This window comes from Papaver somniferum, chromosome 2 (assembly GCF_003573695.1).
Source record: "Papaver somniferum cultivar HN1 chromosome 2, ASM357369v1, whole genome shotgun sequence".
Classification (NCBI taxonomy): Eukaryota; Viridiplantae; Streptophyta; class Magnoliopsida; order Ranunculales; family Papaveraceae; genus Papaver; species Papaver somniferum.
Window position 1 is genome coordinate 163230922 of NC_039359.1, and position 13551 is coordinate 163244472.

At 36.3% G+C, this 13551-nt stretch overlaps 1 protein-coding gene across 1 annotated transcript; it reads left to right on the forward strand.

Moving 5' to 3' along the window:
• The first annotated feature begins 5497 nt into the window (after positions 1-5497).
• LOC113352373 lies at positions 5498-6085 on the forward strand. Its single transcript, XM_026596197.1, has one exon. The coding sequence runs from the start codon at positions 5498-5500 to the stop codon at positions 6083-6085; it is 588 nt and encodes a 195-aa protein (XP_026451982.1).
• Positions 6086-13551: the final 7466 nt, after the last annotated feature.

Below are 13551 nucleotides of genomic sequence, written 5' to 3' on the forward strand. Positions count from 1 at the left end.
ATCCCGACACTACTTTTCTTGGAGTGTCCTAGTTTTAACTAGAGTCGTCATCTTCCTAAAACCCTTTTAGCGTTTAGCGACTACAAATACTTCATAGGGATTCGTGAAGCCAGATCCAACAATGGTTATCTTGATAGCTCGAGTATCCTGATCTTATTTGATTCTTGAGCTGCTCACTTAAACAAGATAGATAGATATCATCAAAGTTTTCTTTGTCTCAAACTTTCTTGATTCCACAAGTTTTATACTTGTGATGTGAATAATAATCTAGACTGCACTCCAGGTTGCATAAGTCCAGATTTTGAGGTTAGATAGACTTTGTCTATTGCTATCGATTTCCATCACATTGATCCAACTTTTTGATCGTAAAGGAAATCATATATATGCTTATCCATGGGAATTAGATTGTTTTAAAGTCTTCAATTGAGTTGAAACAACTCTTAGTTGGTGTGACGTTAGCTAAGGGAATCAATTGCGCAGAGTCCCGCGGGGATTCAAGAGGCGGAAAGAGCGCGACTGTAACTGAATTTTTTGGAGGGTTTAATTCGGTCTCAACTACATTCCAGTCCGAAGTTAATTGGTAGTAAGCTAGTGTCGGTAGCGGCTTAATACAGTTTGGTGTTCAATCTGGACTAGGTCTCGGAGTTTTTCTGCATTTGTTGTTTCCTCATTAACAAAACTTCTAATGTTTGTATTATTTTTTTTGCGCATTATATTGTTTATCTTTATAATTGAAATATCACAGGTTGTGCGTTAATCAATCATAGTAGATATATCCATCTTTGTTTGTTGGATATGACTTGATTGATACTTGGAATCACCGAGTACTTTCACCCGCAAATCAGGTTCACGGACTTACCTCTGTAAATTTTATGATTTTGAGAGAAAAAGATATAACTCTAAATATTCTTCCTTAATTGAGATTTATTAAGTTGAACTCTCGGAATTGTATTTAAGTTTGTCCATGCATGTTTTCTAAGAAAGAGTTGATGGTGTATTTTGCTACCCCTGCGTTTTCAATTAGTATCAGAGCAGGCAAACACGTTTAAGACCTAATAAGTCTGTGTTTGAAGAAATATGACTATATGGACATGAGTAAAATATCTAATGATGCATCACCAGTTTAGAATCATTCAGATGATTTTTTTTCAAAGTTTGGATTTACCTCCTGAGAGAACTGTCGCATCTAAATCATTATTTGAAAACTTTCATGAAATCACCTCGAGTGATGAAAAAACGGTGGATAACTGGGAAAACACACCTAAAAATAGTTGGATAAATTTTCTGATGAAGGTGACTCAGATATTGATAGAAATGTTGATGAGGATATCTCAAGGTATGCGAAGATACTTAAACTTCTTGAAAAGAAAAAGGTGATGGCTTCTTGCCTCACTTGTTTTTCGACTCCTCTTTATCGGAAAAACAAGAAATTGAGAAGCTTTTACGCAGGTCTTTATATTTCGAATCTCTCTAACGAATCGATCCTCAAAGATTCTGAAGAAGACCTACGTAAGAAGTCACTTGAATGTGATAATATTTATCAAAAGTACTTTTTTTTTTGAAGAGAAACTTGCAGAATCTGAAGCAAGAACTAACTCTCAACAAATTAGTTTTGAAGACAGAGAAAGTGCTTATCTCGTTCGAGAAAAACACCTTAAGGCTAATTTAACTGCTGCTCTTGATAAAATTAAGATGTTGGAAGATGATTTGAAAAAGTTCAATACTAGTTCAAGCAAATAAACCATTATGCTAGGAGAAAGTAAAAATCATTGTGATACACGAGGATTGGTCTATAAGGGAATAAATGCTCCAAGTACTAGAAAAGAGGTAAAATTTGTCAAGGCCAGTGATTCTTCTCAACCAAACGTTTCCACTGCGTTTTCTAAGAAAGAGTTGATGGTGTATTTTGCTACCCCTGCGTTTTCAATTAGTATCAGAGCAGGCAAACACGTTTAAGACCTAATAAGTCTGTGTTTGAAGAAATATGACTATATGGACATGAGTAAAATATCTAATGATGCATCACCAGTTCAGAATCATTCAGATGATTTTTTTTCAAAGTTTGGATTTACCTCCTGAGAGAACTGTCGCATCTAAATCATTATTTGAAAACTTTCATGAAATCACCTCGAGTGATGAAAAAACGGTGGATAACTGGGAAAACACACCTAGAAATAGTTGGATAAATTTTCTGATGAAGGTGACTCAGATATTGATAGAAATGTTGATGAGGATATCTCAAGGTATGCGAAGATACTTAAACTTCTTGAAAAGAAAAAGGTGATGGCTTCTTGCCTCACTTATTTTTCGACTCCTCTTTATCGTAAAAACAAGAAATTGAGAAGCTTTTACGCAGGTCTTTATATTTCGAATCTCTCTAACGAATCGATCCTCAAAGATTCTGAAGAAGACCTACGTAAGAAGTCACTTGAATGTGATAATATTTATCAAAAGTACTTTTTTTTTTGAAGAGAAACTTGCAGAATCTGAAGCAAGAACTAACTCTCAACAAATTAGTTTTGAAGACAGAGAAAGTGCTTATCTCGTTCGAGAAAAACACCTTAAGGCTAATTTAACTGCTGCTCTTGATAAAATTAAGATATTGGAAGATGATTTGAAAAAGTTCAATACTAGTTCAAGCAAATAAACCATTATGCTAGGAGAAAGTAAAAATCATTGTGATACACGAGGATTGGTCTATAAGGGAATAAATGCTCCAAGTACTAGCAAAGAGGTAAAATTTGTCAAGGCCAGTGATTCTTCTCAACCAAAGGTTTCCACTGATGGCAAAAGTGAAATACCTACACCGGCAGTTAAAGTTCGAAAGAGCAAATTATATCAAGCTCCAAAGCCAGCACACACAAATACATGTAATAACATTCCTTATGTTTGCTATTATTGCAGAAATAAAGGTCACCTGCAAAGGGGATGTTTTTTTCGTATAAAGAATGAAAAACTTCATGATGTTCTTGTTTGAGCATCACAGGAAGTGATCAAACCTATAACATATGTTAAGTCTAACACCCTTGACATTACGGGTTGTAAACGTCCAACCTTGAGGCAAAGGAATCAGTGCTGTGATAAACCAAGATTTGCCTATAAACGTCATACAAAGCCTTTTCACAATTGTAATGATTATCAAAAGGATAACTTTGTAAAGACGAAGACAAGATCCAATGCTCCCAATTGGAAAAAGACTAACTTTCCAAAAAATAGTCAATCGGATTCTCTTTCGAGAAATCTTGTAGAGAATAATGGGAAAAAGGTTCTGGTTATTCCTAAACGAACTCAGAAGTGGATACCAGAGAAATTCAATAAAGCATTGAGGTTAAAAAGAAATTATTCCACAGAAAATTCCATGACTGTGGAAAAGGAAAAATCCATCATGTTGGAAGTAAAAAAATTCTTGGGAAAGATGGATTTAAATATGAATGTATCTAAAAGTGATATCTTTCACGATAATACAAAAGTGAAATACAGGAATTGATGAAACAAGAAACGAAATAAGCCAAAAAATATAGATGGTGAAAAATCCACATATACAAAAAAGTTTGTTTCAATCACTTGTGGAGAGCAAGACATTTGTCACCTCAACACAACTTGATTGCGTTGAAAGCGCATACTCACCAAGAAATGCCCTATTGAATACGGTAAGGAAAGCAAAAGAATTATGGCGCACATATCATGTTGGGTGAGATTTTGAATATTAGGTAAAGCCGTAAGATTCATGAGTAGATTCATCTAAAAGGTATGTCTATAAACTTGAGAAAGTTTTACAATTTCGTTATTATATGCTTAATGCCATGATCTATTGATATCAAAAATGTTTTTATTTTTGTACTCTTATTCTTTCACCATTAGCTAAGAGTTAATAGTTCGTAGGTGAAGTATTAATTACAGACAAACCATATTTATATATTCATGCGACTAATGATCCATGTACCTTGTGTATAGTTCATGTTAGGGGTGTAAATAATACCCGAAAATACTCGGCCTGCCTGTATCCGCCCGAGCCCGCCTGTACCCGAAGTATCCCAAAGCCTGTTATGGCCCGTCATGGACCACCCGACCTGGCCTGGATTAATTTATTGGGCGGTCTCGGGCTTTGCGATTAATTATGATGCCCGGCCTGATACCCGGCCTGGTGCCCGACCTGAAAGCCTTCTATGTGCCATTAATCATTTAATATCCTCTTAAAAAGACTTAAAAGTTACAATTTTATAATTGTCAATTTTGTGTCAAGAAAAATAAAATATATAATTATTTTTTTACTTATAATTAACCTTTTCAAAACATTAATGGTAATATATTTTCTTATTAGAAAGTTTATTGTACTCTAATTAATTATTTATTATAGGCTAAAATTAAAAATTTGTCAGTGTAATTTAAATATAAAATAATACTGTCACTTACGCTATGCGATGTTGGAAAGGAAAGGATATTGGATTTAATACCGTTCATTTGAAAATTTAAACTTAAAAAAAAAAAATTCAAAATAATGGCCTGTCCGGCCCGATCTGGCCTGCCGTATAAAAAGCGGGCTTTGGGCGGTCTTTGGGTAGCAAATTATCTACTTGTGCCCGGCCTGTCCGGCCTGAATTTGTTTATGGGCTCACAAATATTAAGCCTGGCCTGCCCGGCCTGTCTTAGTTTTTGGGTCGGGCGGCCAGGCCTGCCCGAATTTACACCCCTAGTTCATGTTTACCTAACTTGATTTGTGTTTAAGATTCTTACATGTTCAGGTTTGAAGAAACAAACAACGCTGATGACTTGATGTTTTTGGTGAATTGAAAAGAAGAAATTTCGAGTTCAAGCTTATCTTGTTTAAAATCTCAAAGATGTAGAGTCATATTTCTCTGGTTCTTGTTTTCTCTGGAAGTCAGTGAATTGATCATCAATGGGGAATGCAATATACCTGCAGAAATGTTTAATTTCTTTACTCTAGAAGATTTACCAGCTATAGGTTATGGGAAAGACAAGCTCATATGGACAACTGATTTGTCTGGAAAACTTTCAGTGAAAAGTGCAGTGCAACTAATCAGGAAAAGATATTTTTGTGTTACTTGGGAAAAACAGGTATGGAATTCCACAATACACCCTAAAATTTCAACTAATGTATGGAAAATTCTCAGAGGAGCATGTGCAACTGAGGAGAATTATAGAAAAAAAGGATTTCATACTGTTTCCAAATGTTACTTATATGGGAATGCGCAAGATACAATGGATCATATATTGTAGTACTGTGAGTTTAGTGAAAAAATCTGGCACTGGCTTGGGGGGGATATTTAAATTTTTGAACCCTTGTAACTTTATGGATGTATTAAAGTGTGTCCAGAAGAGAAGCTCATATATGAGAGAAGTTTGGTTTATATGTGCTTTCACTGTAGTGGTGGAGCTCTGGTTTACCAGAAACAGAGTATGTTATGATGATGAAATTCCAAACTTGGTAAGTTTCAAAATGAGGATAATGCAGTTTACAAGAGAGAATAGTGTAAGAATGAAGGGTAAAATCAGAGGATCTATGTATGATATGAGCATCATGACAGCTTTTGGTATCAGAGGTGTGAAGGTTATAACATCTGAGGTAAAAGAATGCATTTTCAAATTCCCTGCAATAAATCAAGTGCTCATTTGCTGTGATGGAGCATCAAAAGGGAATCCTGGTTGTTCTGGCTATGGATTTGTTGGAAGAAACAATACTGGAGGTTATCTTGGTGCAGTGGCTGGTGGTTTGGGTGTGGCCACAAATTTCATTGATGAAGTGATGGCTTTAATCTGTGAAGGTGAATGGGCTATAAGAAGACAGTTTTTTAATGTTTGTTTTAGCCTGGATTCAAAGGAAGTACTGCATGCTTTCACCTCAGGGGAAGTACCTTGGATGGTAATAAACGGATGGAAAAGAATAATGGCAAAGCTGCACAGTTTTTCCTTCAGACATTCTTTTAGAGAAATAAACTTTTCCGCGGATAAAATGGTAAAGAGCGGTTCATCACTCAGAAGAGGAGAAATAATGTTATATGATGAGAAACCTGGATTCTTGGGAGCTCTGGAATGTGAAAATCAATCATATTTTCGGTTTTTCTAGAATTAGTTGGGATTATGTAAGCTGGGCTTAATTGTATGAGTATTTCTTTTTATGTCTAAGTGTATTTAATTCTGATCTGGGCCTGTCTTGTCTAGTCAGAATTTTTTTTTTTAAAAGTTTTTTGTTATTTTTGGTAATAAAATACATATGATTAAGCAAAAAAAAGTTTAAAATCTCGAAATACAAGCAATTGTTGTTCATATTCTTGACATATATAGTGAAGAACAATTTATTGTTTATAAACTAAGTTTTAAGTTAAGATTAATCATTTGAAAAGAGCCCGAGCAATGATATTCATCATGGATGTCATTTGGGAATGTTTCAAATTGATTAAAGAGATTTTATAGAACTACTAAAATCAGGATACAGGGACAGTACACGTACCAGTGTAACTGTTATATTCTGGAGCCACGGTACACGTAGCGGCGTAGCTATAGTTCGGGAATGACTTTTCGTACACATACCAGTATGGATACCAGAAAAAGTTTTGAGTTCGTGAATTGTTTTGTGGTACACGTACCTAGTACGCATACCAAAGTTCACGAATAGGGTCAGTACATGTACCCAGTATGCATACCCTCCCTGCAAAATTTTTTCAGATGCATTCAAACTATTTTTACAATATGTTTGGCATTAGAAAAACACTATCAAACACCTTCAAGAAAACTTTGATCATTACATCACTTGTGATTATGTTTCATAGTTCAAGCCTCGAATGTTATTGAACACATTATTGCTTGAATGTTCACGAACTTCTTGGATTATATGTGAACATATGATGCACGATTATTAATGAATTATAATATGTGCATCTTCTTCTTTGTCAAGGAAATCTTTTTATACGCATTTGGTAGCCATTGTTGGTGCAAATATCGGAGGAAAAGATTGATTCTTCCCTCTATGAGCAATCAACTTGTATGTCTTTACAGGTTTATATCTTAGAGAATATGAACTGGCAGTATTTAATCATTATTGGTTTAATATATTGCAAAAGTATTATGAGATATATGTGTCCTTTACTTTTTGTAAATTGAACTAATATCTCATATATGCTCAGAAGTTAAATCTATTATGTTTTCTATAAACTGAAAATAGAACAAACTCTTTGAGAAATTTTCTCGCAATATCGTTCTAATCGTGATCACACCTCTGTGTTATTACTGCATCATACACTCCGTAAGATTTTCTTATGTTGAGTCATACCGATTAAAATTATTTCTTTGTTCGTAATTGGCGTTGAGATTAATTTAAGTAGATGTTTAGGATACAACTCCATGTGATTTATTAGTGTCTAACTAAATCCTTCCTTTTTCATTATGAAAGGTCACTCATGTTGTTCTCTTGGGAATGACGTCAAATAGGAGAGAGTTCTTAAATGAACTTGTGTTTAATTGTTATATCTTTGTGAGGTGTGTGGCTGTGGAATTTAAAGAGAATGCTTGTATCTTAAATCTCCTAGATAAGCGCTAAGTATTTTCTTACGATGTGATTTCATCTAAATAAAGTTGATATGTAACCACCTTTCAATCCTGAAGTATCTTTTGGTTGTATTCATTACGATCCCATGATTTTCGTACCTTTTCCAATTTTTATTGACAAAAAGGGGGAGAATTATTTAGCAGTTTCGTACTACATACATATGGTATAAGGATCATTATGTAAAAGGGAGTGAATCAATAATCTATAGGTTTCACCTAATTTGCAAAAGATGTAAGTATTTATTAAGGGGGAGAAACATATCATCGTAGTATCACTTCAGAGTTGAGATACATGCAATTGAACTTTGGAGAACTTTGGAGAAGATAATAATACTATGTTTCTGTAGTGATAATTGAATTTTGGAGAAGATAATAATACTATGTTTCTGTATAACAATGATTGAGAATATTTGTTTTCAAAGTTATTATCGCTATGGATCTTCAACAACAACAATGTTGAGTTGAACACGTACAGAATCATTGCAACTTGAAGTAACGAAAAATTCAAGGAGTTGAAGAAACCAAAGAAATTAAGCATGATGGATTCGAGGAGTTTTTAAAACTTTATTTTTTATCCATTTGTATTGATAGTTTTGTCATTAAAATTGACAAAGGGGATATTGTTAAAGCATGTCTCGGTCGAACTCACAAGTGTTGTTATCTCAAGCTTGTTATCAAATTTGGTTGTCAAAACTATATCTTGATTTCTAGTCTACAATTAGTTAAGTCTCAGATTAGGATAGAAGTGTAGTTGGGAAGCAGATATCACGACAGTCATCATTGCGTTCTACCGTTTGAAGGCGAAGATCAACCAAATTTTTTTGAGAAATTTTTCAACAAAAGGTAAGCGAAGACTGAGCCACATATTTCTCAAGTTATATTCATCCTTCTATCAATGAGACGATGTCGCATAACTAATCATATAGAATTTTGAGTCAAGTTTATCTTGGTAATTAATTCTCGAAATATGACTAAGCTTAATGAACATTATTCATACTTGATGAATTATTGTTCGCAATCAAAATCATGATTCAAGTTTTATCATTTGAAAATAGCCTGGAACAGTGATATGTGTCATTGATGTTATTCGGGAATGTTTCGAATCGGCTCTGAGAGAAATATATAACTATTGAAGATTCAGATATAAGACAGTGTACACACCAGACTTACAAACTGAGGAAACTTTTATAAGTCTGAAGCCGTAATACATGTACTCAGTACATGTAATGGAGTAGTTATATGTATTAGGTCAAGTCTTCAAAACCCAAAGTCTAAGTGGTCCACCAAGTCCATATGTGAGAAATACCCGTACAAAAATTCTGCTCAAAAAGTATGTCGGAAGTCCCACAAAAATGGCCGGAAGTTGGCTGGTAATCAGTCAAAAAGTAACTCAGGTGACCAGCAAATTCAAACCGGTTACCTGTCAAAACGGGTCAACTGTATCAACTCGGAAAGTCAGACCGAGTCAGGTCTGAGTCAGTGCCAAAGCCAGCTAACCGACTTGGATGGATAGGCTGAGTGGCCAAGGCCAGAACCATTGGAATCTTGCACAAGCCATACTCAATCTTGCGCCATCATTGCGCTTCATCATAAACAGCTGTATTACTTCACAACCACAAGCCTGCAAACACCTGCAGCATTTTCTTTTGTTGTTCTTCTTGAAACAACACCACCAACAGTACCTGCTCATTCTTCCATGTAATGCATTGTTACTGACACCATTTTCTGCAATAGCACCTCTATAATTTCAAGTTTCAGCTTCTCCTATGCTTAACCATTCATAACAGCTTCATTTCAACTGCAACAGTGCATCACCAATATCAGTTCAACTCTGATTTCAGTCTCACATGTTCTTGTAAAACACCACCACCTCCATATTCGTCTCACCAACTGTACCCATTTAACTTGCAGCTGCAAACATCACTAGAACACATATACTCTGTCTCAAAACCTATAAGTTCAACAACACCAAATCTTTTATTACTTCACCAGTATCTCTGATCTTTTCAGACAAACTCAAATTTCTAACTCCTCGAAGCAGCACCAGTTATCAGTCCACAGACCAACCCAAATTCATTACCATTCTGCCGATTCTTCTCAACAACAAAAACCCATTAACAAAAACTCAAATTCTTCCTTGTATCCTTCGTCTCAAAGAAACAACTGGTCATCTTGCAAATTTATTTCCACCTCCAGTTACAACTTCAATCGCCAAGAACATCATCAAATCAACTCCATCGATTTTGGTTTCTTCCATGTTCTTCTCAGTGTCTAAATCTGACTTAAAACCCAAATTCAAACCCTAATTCTTCAGAAACCCATGTCTTTAATTCCTTCCAAACCTCTCATGTTGAATTAGTTAGTCATAGATCAAGTCTTTAGTGATGAATAAAACTGATGTTCAGGGAAGTAGTTTTGTTGACTTGTTTTTTCTAGTTCTTGTAAGGCTATTTATAGTTTTTTTATGTTTCTTCTGAATAATACAATCCTTCCAGTACATCAAGTTCTCAAGATTTGATATCTAAGCCATATCAAAGGCTTGTTTGTGAGAAGTAGCAACTTTCTAAGTGAGAGGGTGTGTTTAGAGTGTCTAGGAAAGCAACAACTTTTCTTTTGAGTGAAAAATTAAGAAGATGGCGACAAAGAGCAGTTTTGTGCGACCATCGATTCCAAAATTCGATGGGTATTATGACCATTGGTCTATGTTGATGGAGAATTTTCTTAGATCTAAAGAGTATTGGGGTCTAGTTGAAGATGGGATTCCAACTGTAGCGGTAGGAGTTAGACGTACAGAAGCTCAGGTGAAGGAGATCAATGAACCAAACTTGAAAGATTTGAAGGCGAAAAATTATCTTTTCCAGGCTACTGATCGAACCGTTTTGCAAATTATTCTGGACACGGGACCATCTAAAAGTATTTGGGATTCATTGAAGCAGAAGTATTAGGGGATTGTTCGAGTACAACGTGCACAACTACAAGCTCTCAAAAAGGACTTTGAGGTTCTTCATATGGAAATAGGTGAGTCTGTATGTTAAGGCATACAATACGCGTGTGTTGCCTAACACACGTATATCTTGTTAAGGAAGTCTTTTGTATTTTTTAGGAAACTATTCTAGGTTTGGAAGTATTTTGTATTTTAGGAAATTGTTCTAGTTTTGGAATTCATCCTATCTTGGAGTTCAAGGAAGAGTTAGTATATATATATGTATCTTGTAAAGATCAATTGTATACACAAGTTATATCAATAGAACGTCTTCTATTCAAGTTCGTGTTCTCCTCTTATAGTTGTGTTCTCTCCCAAACAATACGTGTTCTAGCTTGGTATCATCTTATTGATCCTATGTCTTCCGCTGCATCTACTTCTTCCTCTGTCCTTTCAACCATACTCAACTCCTCTCAATCAATGATGGCTTTCTCTATCTTTTCTCAACCTCATCACATCATCACTGTCAAACTTGATGACACCAATTACTCCCTCTGGCATGCTCAGTTTCTCCCATATCTTCAAGGTTATGAACTCGATAGTTTTGTCACAGGTGACAATCCTTGTCCGTCTCCAACTCTTCCCAACAGTGATACACCCAATCCGGCATATGCTCCTTTGCTAAAGCAAGACCGTATTCTTCTTGGATGGATTTTTTCCTCGCTAACTCCTGCTGTTCTTCGACAAGTTCATCGTCTCCAAAGTTCTCATGCTGTTTGGTCCTCTCTTGAATCTCTCTTTTCTTCAAAATCAGATGCTCATATCCATCACTTGCAATGTGAACTTTGGGCTTTACGCAAAGGATCTCTTTTTATGCAAGATTATATTGATCGAGCTCGCAATATCGTTGACAACCTTGCAGCTGCCGATACTGTTGTCACTGAGTATGAATTACGTCACTGCATTCTTGCCGGCCTAGATACTGCATATGATGCCATTGTTACCTCTCTTACAACTTCCATGGGAGCCATGAAACTAGAGGATTTTATCACCTATCTTCTCACGTATGAACTTCGTATTGAGAACCAAGCAAAGTCACTGCATTCTCAGCCTGTGGCTAACGTTGCAGCATCCGGCCCAACTCGTCCAGCTGCTTCCAATTTTTCACGTCCTCCTACTCGGTCCAGTCCATCTTCAGCCCAGCAATTCTCCTCCCTGTCAAGCCCAGATCGTCCAGCTGCTTCCAACACTTCGAATCATTCCTCTCTTCTCGGCCCAGCACAGCCTTAAAACTCACGCACAGATGTGCGTCTTCCCTGTCAACTATGTGGTCGCAAGAATCATGAAGCTAATGACTGTTGGAATCGTTTCGATCGCTCGTTTCGTCCTCCTCGACGTCAGCCACCTACCTCTGCTCCTCGTGCTTATGCTGCTCAAACTGTTTTGTTATCTACACCTCCGTGGACTCCTGATAGTGGTGCTACAGATCATATAACCAATGATCTTTCTCGTCTCCAATTTTCTAATGAATATACTGGTCCGGATCAAATTCAAATGGGTAATGGCTCTTCTATTCCAATCTCTAATGTTGGATCCTCTGTTTTGGGAACTCCCAACCGTAAGTTGTGGCTTCGTAATGTTCTTCATGCACCAAAAATTTCTCATAATGTTCTGTCTATTTCTCGGTTTACTACTGACAATAATGTCTTATTTGAATTTCATCCAACTTTTTGTCTTGTGAAGGATCGATGTACCGGGAAGGTTCTTCTTCGTGGAAGTAGGAGGGGTGGTCTCTGTCAACTTGATAATTCGTCTCAATCTTCTAAAGCCTACATAGGAGAGCGTGCTACCTTACAATATTGGCACTCTATATTAGGACATCCAATGATACACACAGTGCGTAAGGTTGTTTCCCAGTTTTCTCTTCCGGTTTCTAGTCAGACTTTTAAGTTTTGTTCCTCTTTCCATGAACATCAGAGTCATAAACTCCCTTTTCCTTCTAGTAAAACTACTTATTTGTATCCATTAGATTTAATTGTCTCTGATGTTTGGGACCTTCTCATATTTTATCTAATGAAGGATATAAATACTATGTCATCTTTATTGATGCCTTTAGTCGCTTTACTTGGATGTTTCCTATGTCTCAGAAATCTGATGCCTTTTCAATATTCTTTTTGTTTCAAAAGCATGTTGAAAATCTCTTCAATCGAAAAATCAAAATCTTCCAATCTGACAACGCACTGGAGTATCGAAAACTTACTCCGCATCTTCAACAACTGGGTATTTTTCATCGATTTTCATGTCCACATACTTCTGAACAAAATTTTTTAGTCGAACGACGTCATCGTCATATTCGTGAAACTGGTCTTACAATCCTAAACATGGCTTCTGTACCATCCTCACATTGGTACGACTCTTTTTACACCGCTTGTTTTCTAATGAATCGTGTTCCGTCTACTTCCATTCATAACTCCTCTCCGTATGAACTTCTTTTTTGTCTTTCACCATATTACACTTTACTTCGGGTGTTTGGTTGCTTGTGCTATCCATAATTACGTCCATATAAATATCATAAAATGGAGCCTCTTTCTTCTCCTTGTGTTTTTATTGGTTATAGTCCTTCTCAAAAAGGCTATAAGTGTCTTCATATTCCTACAGGTCGGATTTATGTTAGTCGTCATGTTGTTTTTGATGAGACCACTTTTCCTTTTGCCTCCACAGCACAGCCTTCTCCGGCGTTGACGACTTCACAGGTACCTTTTTCTACTCCCTTTTCTTCTCCCGTAAATCTTTCTCTGCTTTCTCTTCTGTCTACTGCTTCCGTGTCGTCTTCTTCCCAAGACCAATCATCAACTATAAGTAATCATCAACCGCCAGCAATCATTAATCACCAGCAGTTCTCCGCCGTCAGTAATCATCAGCCACCTCCATCAATCATTAGCCAACATCGTCAATCATTAGCCGACAGTAATGATGATCCTCAGCTGCAACAACCGCCAGCACCAATGATTAGCCAACAAAACCAATCATCATCTGTTAGCCATAATGTTTCTGAGCCGTCATAG

What these genes read in the sequence shown, in the direction of transcription:
- LOC113352373 (XM_026596197.1), top strand. Translation starts at nt 5,498, where the DNA reads ATGAAGGGTAAAATCAGAGGATCTATGTATGATATGAGCATCATGACA.